Source organism: Pan paniscus, chromosome 20, assembly GCF_029289425.2.
Source record: "Pan paniscus chromosome 20, NHGRI_mPanPan1-v2.0_pri, whole genome shotgun sequence".
Taxonomy (NCBI): Eukaryota; Metazoa; Chordata; class Mammalia; order Primates; family Hominidae; genus Pan; species Pan paniscus.
This window is the reverse complement of record NC_073269.2, coordinates 44,394,462-44,419,416: the sequence shown is the minus strand read 5'-3', so window position 1 is coordinate 44,419,416 and position 24,955 is coordinate 44,394,462. Positions and strand designations below refer to the sequence as shown.

The window sequence follows — 24,955 nt, the reverse complement described above, 5'->3', positions numbered from 1 at the left end:
GTTACAGGTGTGAGCCACCACACCTGGCCAATAGGAAAATTCTGATGAACAACTGTTTAAAAAACAAAGAGATGAGGTCTCCCTCTGTTGCCCAGGCTGGAGTGCAGTGGCACAATCATGGCTCCCTGCAGCCTCAACTTCCTAGGCTCAAGTGATTTTCCCACTTCAGCCTGAAAATAGCTGGGGCTACAACTGCACTGTTTTTTTTTTCTCCTTTAGGCAGAGATGCAGAGATGCAGAGACGGGGTCTCACTGTGTTGGCCAGGCTGGTCTTGAACTCCTGGCCTCAAGTGATCTTCCCACCTCAGCCTCCCAAAGTGTTACGATTACAGGTGTGAACCCAGTCTAGATAGTTGACACTACGAAATTGCCGTTGGCTGGACGCAGTGGCTCACGCCTGTTAACTCCAGCACTTTGGGAGGCCGAGGCACGTGGATCACGAGGACAAGAGATTGAGACCATCCTGGACAACATGGTGAAACCCCGTGTCTACTAAAAATACAAAAATTAGCTGGGCATGGTGGCACATGCCTGTAGTCCCAACTACTTGGGAGGCTGAGGCAGGAGAATCTCTTGAACCCGGGAGGCAGAGGTTGCAGTGAGCTGAGATCGCACCAATGTACTCCAGCCTGGTGATAGAGCGAGACTCCATCTCAAAAAAAAGGAAAGAAAAAGAAAATACTGTTAAGGCCAGGTGTGGTGGCACAAGCCTGTAATCCTGGCACTTTGGGAGGCCAAGACAGGTGGATCACTTGAGGTCAGGAGTTTGAGACCAACCTGGCCAACATGGGGAAACTCTGTCTCTACCAAAAACTACAAAAATTAGCTGGGCATGGTGGCACATGTCTGTAGTTGCAGCTACTCGGGAGGCTGAGGCTAAGGCAGGAGAATCGCTTGAACTGGGAGATGGAGGTTGCACTGAGCCGAGATGGTGCCATTGCACTCCAGCCTGGGCAACAGAGTGAGATTCCATCTCAAAAAATAAAAAATAAAAAACAAAAAAACAAACAAAAACAAGAAATACATGAAATTACTGTTAAATTTGTTAGGTGTAATTTTTAAAAAAGGTCTTTATTGTATAGAGGTACATTCCAGGATCTGGAATTGTTTTAGATAATCTAAGATGACAGGCGGGGCAGGAAGAGGATATGGAGATAATAAAACAAAAAACAAAAAGCTGGCCGCATGTTGGTAAGGGCCAGAGGGCTCAGTATACTTTTGTTCCCCCCACTCGGGTATTTCCTTTTATTTCTTTTTAACTTTGGTGGGTACACAGTAGGCGTATATATTTATGGGGCATATGATATGTTTTGATACTTGTAATACACTTTATGTTTGAGATATTCCATTAAAAAACGAAACAAACAGCCTGGGGAGGCTCAGCACTTTGGGAGGCTGAGGCGGGTAGATCACCTGAGGTCAGGAATTCAAGACCAGTCTGGGCCACATGGTGAAACCCCGTCTCTACTAAAAATACAAAAATTAGCTGGGTGTGGTGGCACGCGCCTGTAGTCCCAGCTACTCGGGAGGCTGAGGCAGGAGAATCGCTTGAACCCGGGAGGTGGAGGTTGCAGTGAGTTGAGATCACGCCACTGCACTTCAGCCTGGGCGACAGAGCAAGACTCCATCTAAAAAAACAAAAAACAAAAACAACAAAAGAAAAAACAAAACAAAATAAATAAGTCACCTACCAGCTTCCCACTGAGCATGGAATAAAACTCAAGCTTCTCTCATGGCCCATGAAGCCCACACTGCCTGCCTGGTCACCTCTCTGTCCTTTGCTCTCAGCTCTCACTCCTGCTCGCTCTGCTCCAGCCACATGGGCCTCCCCGTACTCCAGGAACACACCACCCATGTACACTGGGGAGGCTGTGCCCTGGCCAGCTCCTGTCTGGAGCCCGCTGGCCAGAAAACCACATGGCTGCCTCCCTGTGGAGCCTCGCGGAGCCTTCTCTGCCCGCCTTGTAAGCAGCTCTCCCACCGTGCTGCAGCCCCTTCATTACCCTGCTTTAATTTCCTTCTGAGACTTAGCACTACCTGATCCGGTATGACACACCTATTTCTTCACGGCCTGTCTTTCCCTGTAGAACACAAACCGCAAGGGAGCAGGCACTTTGTTGTGGTCACTTTGAACAGAGCTTGCACACAGTAGGGGCTCAATAAACACATTTTGAACAAATGGATGAAGTGTGGGGGGCCCACAGGCAAGCAACTATTAACATCCTGTGCTTCATGTAGGAAATGGGAAGAATGAGGCTCTCCCCTCACAGGGCAACTGTGGAGATTCAATGCGATCATGCATGTAGGAAGGGCTAAACCAATAACTGGCATACAGTAAGCGCTCTGTAGACGTGCCCTCCCCCTCCTGTCACCGTTGCCACTATTCCTGCCTAGAAGGGCCTGCCTATCCCCCCTCTATTGGGACCTCAAGTGACAGTGCCAGGGAGGTCTCATGCCAGCGATCTGGGAGCTGCCACCCACCACCCGGCTGAAAGGTGGAGACCCTTACCTCCGGGGAGTGCCGTCCTCAAAAGGCGGGATGATGACCACCTTCACAGTGACAGAGGTGCGCAGCAGGTCGATCATCTGGTCGTGGGTCAGTGTGACCACGGCCACCTTGCAGATCTCCACTAGTCGGCTGCCCTGCCGGAGGCCGGCCTGCCAGGCAAATCCGTAGTCCTCAACCTCGGCCACCGTGCCGTCGTACTTCACGTGGAAGCCCAGCTGCCCGAGCCCGTTCCGCCGCAGCGTCATGTCCACCGTCTCCCAGCCATTGGTCATCACCTGCAGGCCACAGGCAGGATCGAGCCTCAGAAGCTGCTTGGGTCAGCTCCTCTGGAAGACCCCTGGTCACGTTCCCCGCTTTGAAGCCAAAAACCTGCCGACTCCCATCTATTAATACCTTCCCGGGTGATGGCAGGGGACCTGCAGGGGGAACACGCACCCGGTCCCAGCCTGGCTTCCTGATTTCTGGAGAGGAAATATGGATATGCGACCCCGTGGCTTCTAACCTTGCAGAGACCATGGCAGTCATGAGCTGTGGCTCCAAAGGCCCCGAACTCCCTCCTTCCTGGGGTCAGTGGGATTGCACTTCTTGGCTCCCTTGTGGTTGGGTGGGGCCCTGGGACTTGTTTTGGCCAATGAGTTGCGAGTGGCACTGCCATATCCTCTGGGCTGCGGTATTTATTTTATCATTTTATTATTTATTTATTTTTGAGACGGAGACTTGCTCTGTCGCCCAGGCTGAAGTGCAGTGGCATGATCTCAGCTCACTGCAACGTCTGCTTCCTGGGTTCAAGCGATTCTCCTGCCTCAGCCTCCCGAGTAGCTGGGATTACAAGCGTCTGCTACCACGCCTGGCTAATTTTTGTATTTTTAGTAGAGACAGGGTTTTGCCATATTGGCTAGGCTAGTCTCGAACTCCTGACCTCAGATGATCCACCTGCCTCAGCCTCCCAAAGTGCTAGGATTACAGGCGAGAGCCACCACACCCGGCCAAACCTGCTTTAAGCCACTAATACTGTATCCTGACTGACACAATGACTCTAACTAAAATACACAAGGAAGCAGCAGACCAGAAGTACTGGGACCTTTTCTAGATTGGGAACTCACATTATATTCTTTTACTTCGTGACACCATTCTTTTTTTTTTTTTTTTGAGACAGAGTCTCACTCTGTCACCCAGGCTGGAGTGCAGTGGCGTGATCTCGGCTCACTGCAACCTCCGCCTCCCGGGTTCAAGCAAGTATCCTGCCTCAGCCTCCCCAGTAGCAGGGATTACAGGCACGCGCCACCATGCCTGGCTAGTTTTTTGTATTTTTAGTAGAGATGGGGTTTCACCATATTGGTCAGGCTGGTCTCGAACTCCTGACCTCATGATCTGCCCGCCTCAGCCTCCCAAAGTGCTGGGATTACAGGCGTGAGCCACCATGCCCGGCCTCGTGACACCATTCTTGGAGGAAGAAACCCTTTCCCCATCTCCTCCTCAGACCTTCCCCCAACATGGAGCTGATCGGACCATGCAGGGCCTGGCCTCCAGGACTCCCTGCTTCACTGGGTGAGATATTCCCCTGGATAATGTGTTACCATAAGATCTGAGGACCTGCTGAATAGAGCCCTGCCCCCTCCCCCCAGCATGCTGTTAAGCGATCCCCTCCTCTTCTTGGGATAAAAACAAGATGAACGTAACCAGCCATGGCTATTAAGCAAGTTGTCAAGAATGCCTGACCTTTCCTAAAACTGCATTATGGAAAGATAACGGAATGGCTTACATTTCCTGTGAGAAGTCATCCCCTGGCTAGAAATGATGCTATGTAACATACCTATCAGGATGCCGGCTTTCATACTTTTCTCACCACCACTTGAAGAAAGGAATACATTTTTTTTTTTTTAAGACGGAGTCTCGCTGTCGCCCAGGCTGGAGTGCAGTGGCCCGATCTCAGCTCACTGCCACCTCCGCCTCCCTGGTTCAAGCAATTCTCCTGTCTCAGCCTCCCGAGTAGGTGGGATTACAGGCATCTGCCACCACACCCAGCTAATTTTGGTACTTTTAGTAGAGATGGGGTTTTACCATGTTGGCCAGGCTGGTCTCGAACTCCTGACCTCAAGTGATTCACCTGTCTCGGCCTCCCAAAGTGCTGGGATTACAGGCGTGAGCCACTGCGCCCAGCCAAGGAAAGAAATAATTTTATGTCACAAACTACTCTACAAATTCGTGTTTTAGAAATAATTTTATGTCACAAACTACTCTACACATTCGTGTTTTACACACATGCCCACAGACACAAATATTTCTTGCAATTCAAATCCGTCACATTCTTGAGTGTGGATAGCAAGACGTAAGCATTTGGATGGTAAAGTACTTACCTGAAAATGTCACTGAATCTGATTTGGACGGCGAGAATTTGGAAAGTGAGGGAAACATGTGTGACCAAAACAATGCTTCATAAAATAGTCTTATCTTTACTCACTGAGGCGCACTGTGACACTTTTTATTCTTTCCCATCCTATTACTACGGCAGAACCCTCATGAAGGGGATCAGTGCCCATATAAAAGAGGCCTGACGTGGTGGTGTACGCCTGTAATCCCAGCTACTCAGGGGGCTGACACAGGAGAATCGCTTGAACTCAGGAGGCAGAGGTTGCAGTGAGCCGAGATCACGCTACTGCACTCCAGCCTGGGCGACAGAGCGAGATTGTCTCAAAAAAAAAAAAAAAAAGAGGCCCAAGGAACTTGTTCACCTCTTCCACCATGACAGCAAGAAGGTGCCATCCATGAAGTTGAAAGGGGCCCTCACCAGATACAGAACCTGCGGGTGCCTTTATCTTGGACTTCCTGGCCTCCAGAAATGCGAAGAAATAAACTGCTTTTGCTTATAAGCTACCCCACCTAAGCTATGTTGTTATATTCAGGCTAAGTGGACTAAGATATCTAACCTTTAACACTGTTGCAACTCAGGCTGAGTGCAGTGCCTCACACCTGTAATCTCTGTAATCTCAACACTTTTCGGAGGCCAAGGCAGGAGGACTGCTTGAGCCCAAGAGTTCAAGATGAGCCTGGGCAATATAGCAAGACCTCATCTCTACTAAAAATAAAATAAAAAAAAAATTAGCTGAGCATGGTGGCATACACTTGCAGTCCCAGCTACTCGGGAGGCTGAGGTGGGAGGCAGGCTTGAGCCCAGGAGAGTGACACTGCAGTGAGCGATGATTGTGCCACTGCACTCCAGCCGGGGTGACACCAAGACCTTGTCTTTAAAAATTAAAGTTAAAATTAAAAATAAAAAAAATTACATCTCTGTGATTGATTTTATAGCCCATTCATGGGTGACAATGTGTTTATTTGACAATAAGGAATTATCGTTAATTTTTTATTTTATGTATGATGGCTATGTTATGTTTTGAGAGTTGTATCTTTTAGAAATAAATATTGAAAAGTTTACAGATGAAATGATAGGATGTCTAGGATTTCTTCAAAATAATTGGGAAAGAGAGGGAGGGAAGAAAGAACAAGATCAGCCATGGGTCAGTAACTATTGTAGATGGTAATGAAGACTGGGGTTCTCTTTTTTTTTTTTTTGAGACGGAGTTTTGCTCTTGTTGCCCAGGCTGGAGTGCAATGGCACAATCTTGGCTCACCGCAACCTCCGCTTCCTGGGTTCATGCAATTCTGCCTCAGCCTCCCAAGTAGCTGGGATTACAGGCATGCGCCACCATGTCCAGCTAATTTTGTATTTTTAGTAGAGACGGGGTTTCTCCATGTCGGTCAGGCTGGTCTTGAAATCCTGACCTCTGGTGATCCAACTGCCTTGGCCTCCCAAAGTGCTGGGATTACAGGTGTGAGCCACTGCAGCCGGCCAAGACTGGGGTTCTTATATGATTCCCTTTGCTTTAGTGTATGCTTGCAATTTTCTATAATTAAAAAGTAAAATTGGGCCGGGCACAGTGGCTCATGCCTGCAATTCCAGCACTTTGGGAGGCTGAGGTGGGCAGATCACCTCAGGTCAGGAGTTCAAGACCAGCCTGGGCAACATGGTGAAACCCCATCTCTACTAAAAAAAATACAAAATTAGCTGGGCATGGTGGTGCACATCTGTAATCCCAGCTACTTGGGAGGCTGAGGCAGGAGAATCGCTTGAACCGGGGAGGCGGAGGTTGCAGTGAGCTGAGATTGCACCATGGCACTCCAGCCTAGGCAACAGAGCAAGACTGTCTTAAAGAAAAAAAAAAAAGAATTGTCTTGGGCCTCACATGAAATACACTAACATTAATGACAGCTGATAAGCTTAAAAAAAATCACAAAAAAACTCATAATGTCATAATGTTTTAAGAAACTTTATGAATCTGTGTTGGGTGCCATTCAAAGCCATCTTGGGCTGCAGGTTGGACAAGCTTGCTCTAAATGCTAAACTTTGGTAACTAACTAAATACATCTGGGACTGTATCCAACCTGTGGATTTGAGACCTTCTCCTTGTCTGATTTAGCACCATCTGATAGGTTCTCCTGGCATCCTCCACACCCGCCTTTTAAGCTCTTGGCACTTCAATTGCGTGGTGTTTTTTTTGTTTTGTTTTTTGTTTTTGTTTTTGTTTTTTTTGAGATGGAGCCTCACTCTGTCACCAGGCTGGAGTGCTGGAGTGCAGTGGTGCAATCTCGGCTCACTGCCACCTCCGCCTCCCGGGCTCACGCCATTCTTCTGCCTCAGCCTTCTGAGTAGCTGGGACTACAGGAGCCCGCCACCACGCCCGGCTAATTTTTTCGTATGTTTAGTAGAGATGGGGTTTCATCATGTTGGCCAGGATGGTCTCGATCTCTTGACCTGGTGATCCACCCACCTCGGCCTTCCAAAGTGCTGGGATTACAGGCGTGAGCCACCGCGCTTGGCCGAATTGCGTGTTTAATATCTGTCCCAGAGAGGAGCACCATGAAAGTAGGCCTGGGTCTGTTATGGTCATCGCTGTGTCCCAGCACTGGCCAGGCCAAGGCCAGGCACATAACAACACTCATTCAATTAACCAGTGATGGGATACCGTTAGTTCAGGATGTCTGGGGCAGTTGAGTCAGCCTGGCGGGGAGAGTGTGGAATCTGTACCCTGTGGGTGCTTCACAAAGAGAGAGACTCACTGTCACGAGTCATTCAAAACGGGCCTGCCCCTCCACGGGAGATGGCTTATGTCACCATTCCCTGGCCCACTGGTTCCCCAGCAGGCTCTGGGGCACTGAGACTGGGGGTGAGGGTGGGGGTATGGCTGTGGAAATATGCTCTAAAAGGACTCCGCCAACAGTAGGCACGGGGGTGGGTGTGGGACAGAGTGGCACAGTGAGGATGTGGGTAAAACATGTCACCTGGCACGGTGCCTGGCATGGTCCCTGCTCAAGAAATGCGAGCTGCTGTCAAGATTAGGGGAGGTGGAGTAGCCTAGTGTTTAAGAATCCAGGCTTGGCCGGGCACAGTGGCTCAGGCCTGTAATTCTAGTACTTTGGGAGGCCAGGGAGGGTGGATCACTTGAGGCCAGGAGTTCGAGACTAGCCTGGCCAACATGGCGAAACCCTATCTCTATTAAAAATGCAAAAATTAGCTGGGCATGGTGGCGGGCGCCTGTAGTCCCAGCTACCTGGGGGGCTGAGACAGGAGAAATGCTTGAACCCGGGAGGTGGAGGTTGCAGTGAGCCGAGATCGCTCTGCTGCACTCCAGCCTGGGGGACAGAGCAAGACTCCATCTCGAAAAACAAAACAAAACAAAAAACTCCAAAACCCAGGCTCTTTGGGCTCTGGGCAAGTCAAGGTATCTCTGGGCCTCAGTTTCCTCATCTGCGAAGTGAGGACCTCATCAGGCTTTTGTGAGCAAGAGACGCAAGACCACCCAAGGTGCTGAGCAGGGTCTGACGCAGAGCTGGCGCCCATTCGATCCTCACTATTGCGGCCACTATAGCATACGACGCATTTGTGCCTGCACTCGGTTCCTGCTCACTCAGCGGCTACTGTGCACCAGACGCTGGCCCAGGTGCTGAGGACACGGCAGTGAACAGATAACACACAGTGCATGGCAGACGGTGGTTAAGCAGGCAAAGCGGGTGAATGTGCTCCAAGCCAGGGGAGGGGGTGTACAATCTTAGATAACGAGGCCTCACCGACAAGGCGACATGTGACCAAAGGCCTGTAGGAGGAAAGGGAGCGAGCCATGTGGTGATCAGAGAAGTGTTCCAGCAAGAGGTGGTACAAAGGCCCTGAGGCTGGACGCCGCCCTAGCATGCGCATGAAACCTCAGAGGTTTTCATGGCTGGGGCAGAGAGCGCAACAGTGACATGAGGTCAGAGAAGTCGACAGGGAGCCAGGTCACACCCGGCCTCATGGGCTTCCGTAAGGACTGAGGCTTTAACCTAGAGTGACCTGAGGGTTTAGGCAGAGAGGTGATGTGATCAGATTGCTCTCACTACCACGTCGAGAACAGGCCACAGAGAAGCAAGGGCAGGGGTAAGAAGGACCAGAAAGGACACCACCGAAAGTGTCCGGGAGAGACCAGGGTGGCTCGCTCCAGGGTGAGGGCTGTGGGAGAGGTGGCTGATGCCTGCCTACAGAAGTGGAGCTGACGAATGTGGGCATGAGAGAGAGTGGAGCCCAGGCTGATGCCAAAGCTCTGACATCCGCAAATGGAGGGATGGAGTCGACCTTTTTTTCCCTAAAACCTTATTTGAGTAGAGGACTTCTATTTTACAAAGTCAGGAAACCTCTGAGAGGGGTGGGGAGGAACACAGGAGTTTGCTTTTGTTTGTTTTTTTGAGACAGAGTTTTGCTCTGTCACCCACGTTGGAGTGCAGTGGCTCACTCTCAGCTCACTGCAACCTCTGCCTCTCGGGTTCAAGCAATTCTTTTCCCTCGGCCTCCCGAGTAGCTGGGATTACAGGTGTGTGCCACCACGCCTGGCTAATTTTTGTATTTTTAGTAGAGATGAGGTTTTACCATGTTGGCCAGGCTGGTCTTGAACCCCTGACCTGAAATAATCCATCCACCTCGGCCTCCCCAAGTGCTGGGATTACAGGTGTGAGCCACCGCGCCTGGCCACTTTTTCATTTTTTTTTTGAGTCCGGGTCTTTCTCTGTTGCCGAGGTTGGAGTGCAGTGGTGTGATCATAGCTCACTGCAGCCTCAAACTCCTGGGCTCAAGCGATCATCCCACTCAGCCTCCTGAATAGTTGAGGCCACAAGTGTGCACCACCATGCCCAGCTAATTTATTTTTGTTTGTTTATTTATTTTTTTTTGAGACGGAGTCTCGCTCTGTCACCCAGGCTGGAGTGCAGTGGCAGGGTCTTGGCTCACTGCAACCTCCGCCTCCCAGGTTCACGCCATTCTCCTGCCTCAGCCTCCCGAGTAGCTGGGACTACAGGCACCCGCCACCATGCCTGGCTAATTTTTGTATTTTTAGTAGAGACGGGGTTTCACTGTGTTAGCCAGGATGGTCTCAATCTCCTGACCTTGTGATCTGCCCACCTCGGCCTCCCAAAGTGCTGGGATTACAGGCGTGAGCCACCACGCCCGGCCTATTTTTTATTTTTATTTTTTGAGACAGAGTCTAGCACTGTCACCCAGGCTGGAGCGCAGTGGCGTGATCTCAGCTCACTGCAAGCTCCACCTTCCGGGTTCACACCATTCTCCTGCCTCAGCCTCCCGAGTAGCCGGGACTACAGGCGCCCACCACCACGCCCGGCTAATTTTTTGTATTTTTAGTAGAGATGGGGTTTCACCGTATTAGCCAGGATGGTCTCGATCTCCTGACCTCATGATCCACCCGCCTCGGCTAATTTATTTTTTGATCTTTTTTTTTAGAAACGGCATCTCACTGTATTGCCCAGGCTGGTCTCAAACTCCTTGGCTCAAGCAATCCTTTCTCCTCGGCCTCCCAAAGTGTTGGGATTATAGGCATGAGCCACTGCACCCAGCAATGCAGAATGATTCTTGTACCTGCTTTTCAGATGAAGAAACTGAATCACAAAGAAGCTAAATAACTTGGCTCAAGGTCATGCAGCTGGTAAGTGGCAGTGCTGGGACTTGAAGCCAGGCCTTCTGACTAGATCTTGTGCTCTGAACTGCCGTGTTATATGCTATCTCTATTTAGCACACATGGCACGGCGTTCTGCCAAACCCACTGCAGAGGCAATCACTGACCACAGTGTTCTTTCTTGTGGAGCTTAGATGGGGCCTGAGTACTTCTCAGCACAATGCTTCAGGCAGACAGCAGCTAAGCTATCACCAATCTGCCACTCTTGGTTTGTCCATGAGGGATTTAGGGGAAGATTTCTACCTAGACTGTGAGTCTTTGTCTTTTAATAGGGCAAGTTAAACCATTCACATTTACTGTGATTACTAACATGGAACTCATTCCTGCCATGTAATTTTATGTTCCTTTGTGCTTTCTTGTATTTTTTCCTCCTCTCACCTCTGCCCTATCCATTAATGGTTTGGACATTTTTCATTCTATTTTAATTATTTTAGAAAGTACTCTTACACTTCTTTTGTTTGTTTGTTTTTGAGACAGGGTCTCATACTGTTGCCCAGGCTGAAGTGCAGTGGCGTGATCTCAGCTCACTGTGGCCTCAACCTCTTGGGCTCAAACAATCCTCCCACCTCAGCCTCCCAAGTAGCTGGGACCACAGGCATGCACCACCATGCTTCCCTAATTTTCTTCTCTTTTTTTTTTTTTTGTAGGCAGAGTCTCACTATGGTTACCCAGGTTGGTCTGGAAATTCCTGGGCTCAAGCGATCCACCACCTCAGCCTCCTAAAGTGCTGAGATTACAGGCATGAGCCATGGCGCCTGGCCTACATTTTTAACCTAAGCTTAAACTTATATTTTCTATCAATGTCCAAGGTTAATAAGTATCTCTTGTCTTTCCAAGGTAATAGCATGAAGATCCATAGATCTCTGGCACAAACCTTCCAGAGGAAGAACCTAGCTACAGAACCCACAAGATGTCTAGTTTGTAAGTGACAACTGTGATTCTCTCCGGGCCAGTGCGTGTCTTAGCCTAACTGACTGGGCTAGGGAAGTATTTCAGTGGTTCCTGAGGCCGAAACCATACAAATCGCCGCCCTATCGCCGGGCTCTCTCCCTTACCTTCAGTCTCTGCACGATCTCCCTTATGTCCTCCACAGAACCCTCTGTCGCCTGTAGGAAGATGTGGTCTCCTCGTCCATAGAAGATTTTGAGTGTGGAGGAGTCTGGAGTCCAGCCAATGACATCCCCGCAGTAGCAGTTGAACACCACCTCCTTGGTGCGTAAGTCCAGGAGCACCACAAACTCATTGGAAATTCCCAAAATGCAGTCGATTTCCACCCCCTGGGCGTAGTCCTGGGCCGCCACCCTCCAGGCGATGGCCCCTGCACTGTGCTGCTCAGCGCCAGCCCGTGCTTTTGTCTTTTCCTTCTTCTTGGAGGTCAGGGAGATGAGGTTGAATTTGCCGGTGGAGTCGATGGGGGTGTTGGAGACACAGTTTTCGGCCAGGTCCTTGAGATACTCCTGGCGGGTCCTGGTGGCCATGGTGTGGAACTTGTCGGACTTGTGCGCGGCGTTCTCAGCGTTAATCACCTTGGCCAGCAAGAAGTCTCTGAAGACGTCGGATTTGCGGAATGTGGTTCCACTGGGGATGGGGGGGCCGAAAGGAGGAGCGTCTTTGGATCGGGTCACAGCCATACTGTGGAGGGAGAGATTATTTAGATGGTGGGAAGAAAGGCACTAAGACACTTCAGAGAGAAAATATTCGATCAAAAAATAGGAATAGGGTTTTTTGTTTGTTTGTTTTATCGAGACAGGTCTCACTCTGTCACCCAGGCTGGAGTGCAATGGTGCAATCATAGCGCACTGCAGCTTTGACCTCCTGTCCTCAAGCAATCCTCCTGCCTCAGCCTCCCAAGTAGCTGGGACTACAGGCTTATACCACCATGCCCAGCCAATTTTGTTTATTTTTTGTAGAGACGAGGTCTCACTATGTTGCCCAGGCTGGTCTCAAACTCCTGGGCTCAAGCCATCCTACCTCCTGGGCTTCCCAAAGTGTTAGGATTACAGCTGTGAGCCACCACACGCGGCCAAACAGTTTCCTTCTGAAGAATGAAAGTCCACATCTAATTAGTAAGTTGCTGGCTAACCAGATTCGAAATCTAATAAAAAGTCGGCTGGGCGCAGTGGCTCATACCTGTAATCCCAGCACTTTGGGAGGCTGAGGCGGGCAGATCACCTGAGGTCAGGAGTTCGAGACCAGCCTGACCAATATGGTAAAACCCTGTCTGTACTAAAAATACAAAAATTAGCTGGGCGTGGTGGTGGGTGCCTGTAGTCCCAGCTACTTGGGAGGCTGAGACAGGAGAACGGCGTGAACCTGGGAGGTGGAGGTTGCAGTGAGCCAAGATGGCGCCACTGCACTCCAGCCTGGGGCACAGATCGAGACTGTCTCAGAAAAAAAAGTGTTAGGGCACATACACATTTTCTATAAAGCAGATGTCTGAACATCCTCTGACATCAAAGGGTAATCCTCCAAGGACTGTTCACTTATTCCTGTTTTAAATACACAGACCGTGTGGCAGATCTTACAGTTTGGCAAAAACCTACTCCCTCAGGGCAGTGGCGCAATCTCGGCTCACAGCAACCTCCGTCTCCTGGGTTCAGGCGATTCTCCTGTCTCAGCCTCCCCAGTAGCTGGGATTACAGGCGCCCACCACCACGCCTGGGTAATTTTGTATTTTTTGTAAGCCAGAAAGAAACATTAACGTTTGTCACTGATCCCTGGGGTGGTTTGTTATACGGCTTTATTGTAGGAATAGCTGACTGATGTAGAATGTTTATGAGTTTTAGTTCTTTTGAACACTTGTGTTACACAAGTATACCTTGTAAGTCATCTTAACAAAGGTTATTTTGAAAATTCATTGCATTCCTCTGGTAGATGCTGAGGTTTAAAGAAGAAAAAAAATTAATAAAGGAAGTTCATTGTAACAGGAAGTTTTGATGGAGGCGCTATTAAAATCTGATAGCAACTCAGGAGAGCGTAAAGAGAAAATGAGGCTGGGTGTGGTGGCACAGGCCTGTAGTCCCAGCTACTCGGGAGGCTGAGGCAGGAGAATCACTTGAATCTAGGAGGCGGAGGTTGCAGTGAGCCAAGAATGTGCCACTGCACTCCAGGCTGGGCGACAGAGAGAGACCCTGTGTCAAAAAGAAAAAAAAGAGAAAATGATCTGAAAACTCTGTTCCCCCAAGCTCTTATACCACATTTCCCACTATTTAAACTATGGAGAGAGAAAAGGAACTTGTGGAGAAAGCTGGTGGGTGAGCCCCATTCTCTCCCTTCCCCACCCTGCAGCAGGAGGGACCCCATAGGTAATGCTCTTTTTTTTTTTCCTGAGATGGAGTATCACTCTGTAGCTCAGGCTGGAGTACAATGGCACAATCTCGGCTCACCACAACCTCTGCCTCCCGGGGTCAAGCAATTCTCCTGCCTCATCCTCCCAAGTAGCTGGGATTACAGGCACCTGCTACAACGCGTGGCTAATTTTGTATTTTTAGTAGACACAGGGTTTCACCATGTTGGTCAGGCTGGTCTTGAACTACTGACCTCAAGTGATCTACCCGCCCTGGCCTCCCAAAGTGCTGGGATTACAGGCATGAACCACTGCGCCCAGCCCCTAGGTGATCCTTATAGCAGCGAGCGGACTGGGATCTGTCTCCTGCCTGTGCAGGAAGCCCCTGAAGAGCCCGGCGAGCAGCCAGCCAGCTCCAGCCACAGTCCACATGGCACTCCCCTGCCTCCCTTTTCCTCCCTACACTCCAACCCTGGATGGGTCAGAAACTGGCAGTGAGCCGGGCTGGGAGGAGGAGAAGTGCAAGGTGCAGAAGCAGGAGAGGTAACCAGGCTCTCAACCCATCGAGGCTTCTGGGCGGAAGGAGCCCTGAGCCCGGACAGGGAGAAGATCTGTTGATGAGTCACATTTGGAGATTTGATGAATATCTTGGATGTGATGCTCTGATGACCAAATTAAATAGAGGCTCAGTGGCCTTTTGGCAGATTATTGCTAAAAGTGCACAAAAAGGCCAAGGCACCTGCCAGAATATTCACCCAGGGCAGGTGAGTTATGTTCTTCATGTTTCTTCTATTATTATTATTTTTTGAGATGGAGCCTCGCTCTGTCACCCAGGCTGGAGTGCAGTGGCGTGATCTCAGCTCACTGCAGCCTCCACCTCCCGGGTTCAGTCAATTCTCCCACCTCAGTCTCTGGGGTAACTGGGATTACAGGCTCGCACCACCATGCCTGGCTAATTTTTGTATTTTTGGTAGAGATGGGGATGGGGTTTCACTATGTTGGCCAGGCTGGTCTCGAATTCCTGGCCTTAAGTGATCTGCCCGCCTTGGCCTCCCAAAGTGCTGGCATTACAGGTATGAGCCACCACACCCAGTCTGTTCTTTATTTTTCTTTTCTTTTTTTTTTTTTTTTGAGACAGTCTTGCTGCTCTGTTGCCCTGGCTAGATTGCAGTGGCGCGATCTCGGCTCACTGCAACCTCTGCCTCCTGGGTTCAAGCATCTTGGGTTCAAGCGATTCTCCTGCCTCAGCCTCCTGAGTAGCTGGGATTACAGGCGTGCACCACCACGCCTGGCTAATTTTTGTATTTTTAGTAGAGACAGGGTTTCACCATGTTGGTCAGGCTGGTCTTGAACTCCTGACCTCATGATCCGCCCGCCTCGGACTTCCAAAGTGCTGGGATTACAGGTGTGAGCCACTGCACCCAGTCTCTTTATGTTTCTTAATGGCACAGGGTGATGCAATAAGTTAACTATGCTTTCCTAAAAATGTATGGTATTTTCATCCTTGATTAAAACCTATTTGTCAGTAGTGTCAAGACAGAATTCCTACTGTTTCTCTTCCATCTGTAGGATAATTTAAAAAAATAGAGATTATGGATTAAAAACACTCCATGAAACTCCAACCCAAAGTCTTGCTTGCCCAGGTTTTGTTGATTCCCTCCCCTTACCCCCAACTCTAGACAAGGGCGACAGTGCGACACTCATCCATTTGTTTGACAAGCACTTCCTGGACTCCACGCTCTTAGGCATCGGGGATAACGTGGTCCCTGCCTTCCCAGAGCTTCTAGTTCAGGAGAAGGGACATACCAAATCAACACACAGAGATAAACTCATAAAGATGAGGAAAGGGAACAGGGCATGTTATGACAGAACTAGAGAAAGACCTGATTTGGACAGGGAGAATCTGGGAGGGCCTCTCTGAGCAAGTGACGATGAAGCTGGGATCTAAGGGCTGAGTGGAACCAGAGGAAGAGCTGGGGGAGAGTGCTGCAGCCGACTAGGGAAGGCCAGGGTGGGCATGGCCCGGAAGGCAAGGAGCAGGAGGCCATGAGGTCACCAGGGGCAAGGCCACACGGGGCCCTGGTGAGTTAGCACTTCCTATCCTTACCATGGGAGCAGGCAACCATTTAATGATCTGATCTGGTGGTGAAACCATTCCCTGTCTGCCCCCTCTGATCCAGTCTGCCGTTCTCTGCCCTGCTCTGTGCTCAGGAAGGAAGATCTCTCTAGCTCTGTCACCTGGGTTCCTGTGCCCTGGGGCTTCCAGCTGAGTTTGGCCAATGGGAAGCACCAGCAGGGAATGGGAAGGTGGGAGGAGAGAGGCTGGAGTATTTATTTCTCTTCCCTTCCACTGTGAGGGGCTGTGATGAAACTGTCAGTGGCTGTCATCTTTGGTCCCTTACAGCTACTGCTCCTGTTGGGCCGCCCCTCTCCCAGGGCCACAGCTCTCATCAGTTTTCAGAAACGTCTCCCATCTCCCTCTGAGCCCATCAAGGCTTGAGGGTGGATAAAGGTTCCTGCCCTGGCTAGTCCCTGGATGCAGCATCTTCCCACATGGTTCCCGTAAGCTCCCCACACCTCTGTCAGTGGTATCAACTCCCTTTGGTTAAATCCTTGAGGGAGATCTGCTTCTCGCTGGGTTCCCAACGGAGGCAGGTGCTGGCAGAGGGACAACAGATTGGCAATCTGTGGAGACCACTGTGGCTGCCTCATGAAGAATGGACGGGAGGACAGGGCACGTGCAGGAGACCAGTGTGGGAGCTACTGCGCGACCCCGGCCGATCAGGTCAGACCCCTCGCTCTCCATCTCTGGCGTTGACTGGCTAGTGATCCTTCACGCCCCAGGAGTGCCATGTAGCTGGATGCCGCCCTAGGCTTAGTGGATTCCCCAGCACAGTTGCTCAATGCTGACTAAAGTAATGGTTTAAACATGGACAGACGAAACAGGTTTCTACCAAGGTATGGTGGGCATAGTTTTAACAGAAAAAGGCATTTTCCAGTGCGGACATGCTTCAAAGAATGCCACACACACCAGGTAAATTTTCTTCCGTGGAAAATCTTGTGGACATGGCCTTACCCCAGGCAGGGGGATGGATGAGATGACCTCCCCTGTCCCTCTCTCTACTGAATGGGGCAGTCAGATTGTCAGATTGCACTTTACAGAGATGAAGAGCTTTGCAATTTCATTTTTTTTTTTTTTTGGGACAGAGTTTCGCTCTTGTCGCCCAGGCTGGAGTGCAATGGCATGATCTCGGCTCACTGCAACCTCTACCTCCCAGGTTCAAGCGATTCTCCTGCCTCAGCCTCCTGAGTAGCTGGGATTACAGGCATGTGCCACCATGACTGGCTAATTTTATATTTTTTTTAGTAGAGATGGGGCTTCTCCATGTTGGTCAGGCTGGTCTTGAACTCCCGATCTCAGGTGATCCACCTACCTTGGCCTCCCAAAGTGCTGGGATTACAGGCATGAGCCACCGCGCCCAGCCGAGCTTTGTAACTTCTTTATTCAGCACTTAGCTGCTTATAGTGACAGATTTAGGCTTTTCCTATATTCCTGATTCATGATTTCACGAATCATAAAATTGCAAACGGCTGAAGGTTTTTGAGCCATCAGAACAGCTGGTCCCTTACTTCCCAGCAGGAGGGACTGGGTTTTGAGAGTCCACAGGCTGCAGGGATGATGCAGGTGGCCATTCGGAAATTGCACACTTGAAACAGAAAGGATGAAAACTCACGAAACAACCAGCAGACGAGGGGACCTGGTGGTCACCTGATCACCAGAGGGCAAGAAGCGTTGCTAGAACACTCAGAATTATTTATTCAACAATTATTTTTTCAGTGCCTGCAACATTTGGGCCAGGTGTCTTTCCAGCCAAGCAAAGATGGCTTTAGGGCCCACTATGTGCCAAGCTCTGTGCTGTGACAGATACAGGAAGCTAAACATGAAATGGGGTTACTGTCAAAGGAGGCAACAGCCACGTGATGTCTGTTTTTCGTTTTTTTTTTGTTGTTTTTTTTTTTGAGAGAGTCTTGCTCTGTCACCCAGGCTGGAGTGCAATGGGGCTCACTCTAGCCTTGACTTCCTGGGCTCAAGCGATCCTCCTACCTCAGATGGGATTATGGGTGCGTGCCAGCATGCCTGGCTAATTTGTAAACTGTTTTTTTAGAGATAGGGTCTCCCTATGTTGTCCAGGCTGATCTTGAACTCCCAGGCTCAAGTGATCCTCCTGCCTCAGCCTCCCAAAGTGCTGGGATTATAGGCGTGAGCCACTATGCCCAGCCCATCATATCATTTTTATGGTGTCATGTGTGCTATGACAGAAACATGTTGGGCAATGGCACATGGAGCAGGTAAGGAACCACTGGAGGGTGTCAGAGGCTCATCTGAGTTCAGTCTTTTTTTTTTTTTTTAACTGAGATGGAGTCTTGCTCTGTAGCCCAGGCTGGAGTGCAGTGGTGCAATCTTGGCTCACTGCAACCTCTGCCTCCTGGGTTCAAGTGATTCTCTTGCCTCAACCTCCAGAGGAACAGCTGTAATTACAGGCACCTGCCACCACACCTGGCTAATTTTTGTATTTTTAGTAGAGATGGGGTTTTACCATGTTGGCCAGGCTGGTCTCCAACTCCTGACCTCAGGTGATCTGCCTACCTCAGCCTCCCAAAGTGCTGGGATTACAAGCGTGAGCCACTGCACCTCGCCCTGAGTTCAGTCTTGAAGGACAATTAGAAATTCACTGAGTTGGGGGACAGGAGTTGGGGGTTTCAGGAGATGGTAAGCTGGAGAGCTGTGTCCGGGCTCCCTCCACAGGGGAGAGGCAGGGTCAGGTCTGTCCAGAGAGGAGCTGCCTGTGGGGAAAGAGGGATGGGAAGGGAGGGGGATGGCTGAGGAGCAGCTTTGGTTGTATCTCTAACATTTTCTTTCTTTAAAAATGAAGGAAAGAGGGAGAGCCGAAGCAAACAAAGCAAAATGTTAACATCTGTTAAAGCTGGCGGTGGGCACATGGGTGTCTGTTAAATGATTTTCTGCATTTTTCAGAATGTTTAAAATATTGCATAATAAAAATATTTTAAATTAAATTATAAAAAACAAGAAAGGTTTGTGTGTGAGAGAGAAGAAATCACTCTGGAGACCATGCAGAGGCGAGCCCGGAAGGGAGGGAGGTCAGCTGCAGGCTGATGTGATGACCCCAGTAGGAGAGGGGAGGTCAGAGTGGGGACGAAGAAGAGAAAGCAGCTCCCCCCACCAGCTCAACCCTCCACCTCTGATGCATCATAAGAAGGCTGCCTCCTTTTCCAGTGCGTGCATGTGTGTATGTGTGCGTGTGCATGTATGTGTGCATATGTGTGTGCATATGTGCATGTGCTTGTGTGTGCCTGTGTGAGTGCAGGTGTGTGCATGTGTTATGTGCATGTGTTTATGCGTGCCCGTGTGAGTGCATGTGTGTGTGCATGTGCATGTGTGGATGCATGCATGTGTGTGCACACACGTGTGTGTGCATGCATGTGCCTGTGTGCAGGTGTGTGCCTGTGTGCACGTGTGTGCCTGTGTGCACGTGTGTGCATGTACGTGTGTGCATGTATGTGTGTGCATGTGCATGTGTGCACGGATGCGTGCATGCATGCGTGCGTGTGCATGTGCCTGTGCACGCGTGCGTGTGCATGTGTGTAAATATCTCCCATCTCATCCAAGGGTCCTCAACCCCAAAAAGGGCCTGAGGTGCAGGCACTCTGTAGCTGCTGCTGCATGTTCCAGGAACCGATGGGCAGGGGGAGAGGTGGCCTCAGGTCCGGGGACATGCCTGTAAGGAGGCCCTGCCGTGCAGTGTGCTGGCTCCCAGTAGCCAGCGGGCAACATGTGCAGCACAGCGGTGCTAGACAACCAGTGCTGCAGGCTGGGATGCCCCTCCCTTCCCTCACCCAGCCAAGGGAGGCAGCTGGTAGACCCGCGGTAATTTCGCGGTGACTACTGGTGCACATACACACGTCCTCTGCTCCAGCACCTCCATTTCTAGAATTTCTTTTACAGCTGTATGCTTGGACTCAGGCACAATCAGACTATAAATAAGACTGTTCATTGCAGGCATCACAACCGTAATACCCATCAGTAGAGGACAGGAGATGACTCCGCATCCATACAATGGAATATGAAGCATCAGAAAGAACAAAAAGCACTTCATGTACAGGTACGAAAAGATCTCAGCTGTGTGTGGTGGCTCACACTTACAATCCCAGCACTTTGGGAGGCTGAGGCTGGAAGATCACTTGAGGCCAAGAGTTCAAGACCAGCCTGGGTAAAACAGAGAGACCCCATCTCTACTAAAAAAAAAATTTTTTTTAATTAGCCAGGCATGGGGGTGTGCACCTGTAGTTCCAGCTACTCAGGAGGCTGAGGCAGGAGGATCGTTTGAGCCCGGGGGGTCAAGGCTGCAGTGAGCTATGATTGCACCACTGCACTCCAGCCTGGGTGACAGAGTGAGACCCTGTCTTAAAAAAAAAAACAAAAAAACCCAAAACAACAAAAACCTCCTCAATTCTACCTCCAAAGTGGGGCCTACCTCCACAGGTAGGCCCTGCTTCCCTCCGACTTTCCTCTGGGCCATCACTCGTGCTTCTTGGTCCTTGAAGCCCAGTGCCCAGGCCTGGCTTGTGATTTTGGCTCTAGAACAGGCACACGACTCCAACTGGGCCAGTGAGCCCCAATTCTGGGGCTTCTGATGCAACTCTTGGGAAAGAAAAGCTCTCATTTTGGGGGATTTGCAGCTGGTAGGATGTTCACCTCAGACCTGCTGGAAAGGTGACCCCCAGGAGGGCGGGGGCAGATCCAGCCAGGCCTAAAGGTGCCACTTTTGAGAGCCTATATACACAACTGTCTTTTTGTCTTAAGCCACATTGACATGGGTTTTCTGTCACTTGAAACAAAAGATTACAAGCAAATACAAATCCCTGATGGTTTCCTTAGCAAAAGTGGGGAGCCATGCCCCTTTCTGGCTAAAAACCACTCTCTGAGATGGTGTGGGGAGTATGCGCCGAGCTCTTCTCCTGAAGCACAACGTGAGGTGGGGGGGCCCTGTATTGGGACCCACTTGGGCCAGCTGCCTGCCCCTCTCTCCATACGCTGCTGGGGGCCGGGTGTGGGGGGCATACCTGTAACAGACGTTATCAGTGCAGGGGTTGTGGACTCGGACAATGATGAAGACGTGCTGGAAGTGGGAGCGGATGTTCTTGGGGGTGAACGGTAGCGCGCCAGGCTCCTGGAAGATGATCGTCACGATGTCATTTCCTATGTGCCTCTTCCGTAGCAGCTGGGAAAGGGCAACAGAGGGGGACAGGAACCTGTCACAGGTCGGCCTGAGGGGTCCTGCCTGGACCACTGCCACAGCTCCCCCCACCCACCCCCATTCCCACTCCCTGCTCACACACAGCCCAAGGAATGCCCGAGTCAGGTGACAAACCTTCCTGTGGTTCCCTCTCATTCAGGATAAAGGACAAAGGCCTCACCATGGCCAGAAACACTTCCTCGAAGCCTCTGCACCGCTGTTCCCTCTGCTAGGAACATTCTTCCTGAGTCCCCACATGGCTTCCTTCGTCACCTCTTCTGGTCTTGCATAAACCTCACCCTCCCAGGGAGGCCTTTGCTGACTACGTTATTCAGATCCACCCCACCACAACACTCCCTGATCTTTGCTTTTCTGTCCCCATTACTTAACACTTATTGACACTCAGCAGAGATGGCTTTCCCCACTTCATTTTGTTTCTTGTCTCTTCCCATTGAAGTGGCAGCTCCATGAGAACAGGGATTTTGTTCACTGCCAACTGCTGTATCCTCAGTACCCAGCACAGTGCCTGGCATACAGGAGGTACTCAATAAGTAAGATCCAGAGAGCATAGGCTGGTGGTCTTCAACTTGCTCAAAGCCACACCCATGGACAATGGCAGAGTCAGATCCCAGGTCACTGGCAGGGCCAGATATAGGCGCCACCCCTTCCCTGGACCCTGACTGAGGTCAGGATGGCTGTGGCTTCTGAGTGCCCTATGGGACTCTCACCCTCTGATATGGTTTGGCTGTGTCCACACCCTACAATTCATCTTGAATTGCAGCTCCCATAATTCCCACATGTCGTGGGAAGGACCCGGTGGGAGGTAACTGAATCATAGGGGTGGATCTTTTCCATGCTGTTCTCGTGATAGTAAATAAGTTTCACGAGATCTGATGGTTTTATAAAAGTGTAGTTCCCCTGCACAAGCTCTCTTGCCTGCCACCATGGAAGACGTGATTTTGGTTCTTCTTTGCCTTCTGCCATGACTGTGAGGCCTCCCCAGCCATGTGGAGCTGTGAGTCCATTAAACCTCTTTTTCTTTATAAACTACCCAGTCTTGGGTAAATCTTCATTAGCAGTGTGAAAATGGACTAATACACCTCTCCCCTGCTGGTCAGTCTCCGAGGAAGACTCTGTTATCTTCACAGGTGACGCCGTATTCACAGTGTTTGGCTTATTTGCTGAGATTATATTGTTCTTTTTCTTTTTTCTTTTTTTTTTTGAGACTGAGTTTCACTCTTGTTGCCCAGGCTGGAGTGCAATGGTGCGATCTCGGCTCACTGCAACCTGCACCTCCTGGGTTCAAGTGATTCTCCTGCCTCAGCCTCCTGAGTAGCTGGGATTACAGGCATGCGCCACCACGCCCAGTTAATTTTGTATTTTTAGTAGAGACGGGGTTTCTCCATGTTGGTCAGGATGGCCTCGAACTCCTGACCTCAGGTGATCTCTCCGTCTCAGCCTCCCAAAGTGCTGGGATTACAGGTGTGAGCCACCAAGCCCAGCCTATTATATTGTTCTTATTTACACAGTTCTAGCATTCATGTAGCTGTTAAAGAATCTGCCAATGCAGGAGATCCATGGACAGGAGTCCCGCGGAGCTCTAAGTGACGTGGCTCACAGCGTGAACTCCAGACATGCTTTGCAGCTCAACTCCTACTGTTGAATGGTTAGTTCTTTATGTGTGTTTTAAGTGGCATTAAATCAAATCGCTAAAGCAGCTATTGACTGTGGCTGGTCCTGTACTAAACACTGCACAGCCTTATCTTCAATTCATCATCTCAATGAATCTCTTAACAACCCTGAGAGGCGTTAACTCATTTTGCCCCATTTTACAGATGAGAAAACTTAGGTTCACAGAGGTTAAGTAATTTTACCTAAGTCATGTAGTGATGGAGGGAAACAGCCTGGATTCTAACCCACTTCTTAACTCTACGACTCAAGCTTTTCCCCAGCGCCCCTCCCACATACTCAGGAAAAGGCACTGCTCTCTGCGCCCCTCCTGTGTGTCGGGCCCTGTCACGCTCCGGTTGCCGCAGGAGTGTATGGACCTTTCTCAATGACCCTGATTCAGGGGCACTACGATTATACCCATTTTACACAGCAGGGACTCAAGGCCCAGAGAGGTGAGATCACTTACCTGAGATCACACAGCTAGGAAGTAGCCAAGAAAGAACTCAAATTCAGGTCTAATTCTGAGATCAAAGCGCTTTTTTTTTTTTTTGCTTTTTTTTCTCTTTTGAGACAGAGTCTTGCTCTGTTGCCCAGGCTGGAGTGCAATGGCATGATCTCAGCTCACTGCAACCACTGCCTCTTGGGTTCAAGCAATTCTCGTGCCTCAGCTTCCTGAGTAGCTGGGACTATAGGCACACACCACCATGCCTAGCTAATTTTTGTATTTTTAGTAAAGACGGGGTTTCACCATATTGGCCTGGCTGGTCTCAAACTCCCGACCTCAGGTGATCCGCCTGCCTCAGCCTCCCAAAGTGCTGGGATCACAGGCATGAGCCACCAAGCCTGGCCTAAGACCAAAGCTCTTAATAGCATGTTTTTAGATGAACCTTAGGAAATCAATATTTGAGCATTTTTGGCTTACAAAGTCACTTGTGCCAACTGGGAAAATACGTACACTTACTTCCTAAACTGTCAACACTCTGGGGCTTCTGTTCATTAGGAACTGGAAGAATTGCTCTGTGGGCCCAGCCTGCAAGGTGGGTCCAAGAGAGGAGCCGGGTCACAGCTGCAGCCTCTTGGCAATGAGTGTTTGGTGGCGCTGCCCACCTGGTATCCCTGCCTCCTGCTGGCAGCCACACCCACCCAGTTCGGGAAAGCACCTCCCCAACCTCCATCCGTTTCAAGTTGAGCTGGCACCACTCACCCTCTCTAGGGTTCGGCATGAGCCTCGGGCTTGGCCAGTCTGCCCTTTCCACCCCTACCCCAGGCCCCAAGACTGGCATGTGAATAGTCCAATGAGACTCAGCTCTGAAACACTTCTGGGACAACCGGAAAAAACAGCACTCTTTCTGCTGAGGTGGCTAAGCTGGTGGATGTGAGCCTAGGGCTGCTAGGAGGTATCTTTGCTTTGCACCTGTGAATAAAGCTGCTGTAAAGAAAAGTGGAGGTGAGAAATGGGGAAGGATTCCTAATATTGTTGGAGTCCCTGGATCCAACCAGACCTGAGGCCAGCCCTCTCTACAATCTTAGAGTTATATAACCCATAAATCTCTTTTTCTAGTTAAGCCAGTTTGGTGTGAGTTTCTGTTACTTGCAGTCAAAATAATGTTGACTGATTCACTCTTCTTCTTAAGACCAGTGATGACTCAAGAGGCCCTGGAGGGGCGTCGGGCTAGCTGGGGCTGGGCAGGGCGCCCAAGAAGCAGCAGGAAAGACTGGGGCCAAAGTGACATCTCGAACCACACCTGGGCTGGTCTCTAACCCCCAGGGAAAGTGACCATAGTAAAGATGGCCTCCAAGGCCAAGGGCCTCCATATGATCCACAGGACAGAATTGGGAGGGCCAATGCTGGTGGGTGGGCAGCCAACATCTGGCAGCCGTGCCTCTGCTGAAAATCACTGACCTGCTGCCTGTTGTTGGGGGTGTAAGGGAGCAGGGTGGAGACATGGAACATGATCTCGTAGTCCTGGTACATCGTGTAGAGGGAGTGGGTTCCCGTGGAGTCGGCTGAAACAGAAACGCCAGTTAGGACCATGTTTCCAAAACCTCTGGGTTTTTGCCATATCCCACGTACCATCTGTGCTGGTTTTTAACTTGGTGCTTTCACTTCAATCTACTCTTAAAA

General features: G+C 50.2%; 1 protein-coding gene across 4 annotated transcripts in view; it reads right to left on the bottom strand.

Annotated features, from left to right (window-relative positions):
- The window catches only part of SIPA1L3 (signal induced proliferation associated 1 like 3), a 312,831-nt gene that overhangs the window by 95,288 nt on the left and 192,588 nt on the right, over positions 1 to 24,955 (bottom strand). For all 4 annotated transcript variants that reach the window (XM_034944253.3, XM_034944252.3, XM_055103150.2 and 1 more), the window contains 4 exons: positions 24,734 to 24,837; positions 20,987 to 21,144; positions 11,613 to 12,189; positions 2,510 to 2,784 (listed from right to left, as the gene is read on the bottom strand). In XM_034944253.3, coding sequence (XP_034800144.2) covers positions 2,510 to 2,784; positions 11,613 to 12,189; positions 20,987 to 21,144; positions 24,734 to 24,837 — 1,114 coding nt within the window. The remainder of the gene's footprint in view (positions 1 to 2,509; positions 2,785 to 11,612; positions 12,190 to 20,986; positions 21,145 to 24,733; positions 24,838 to 24,955) is intronic.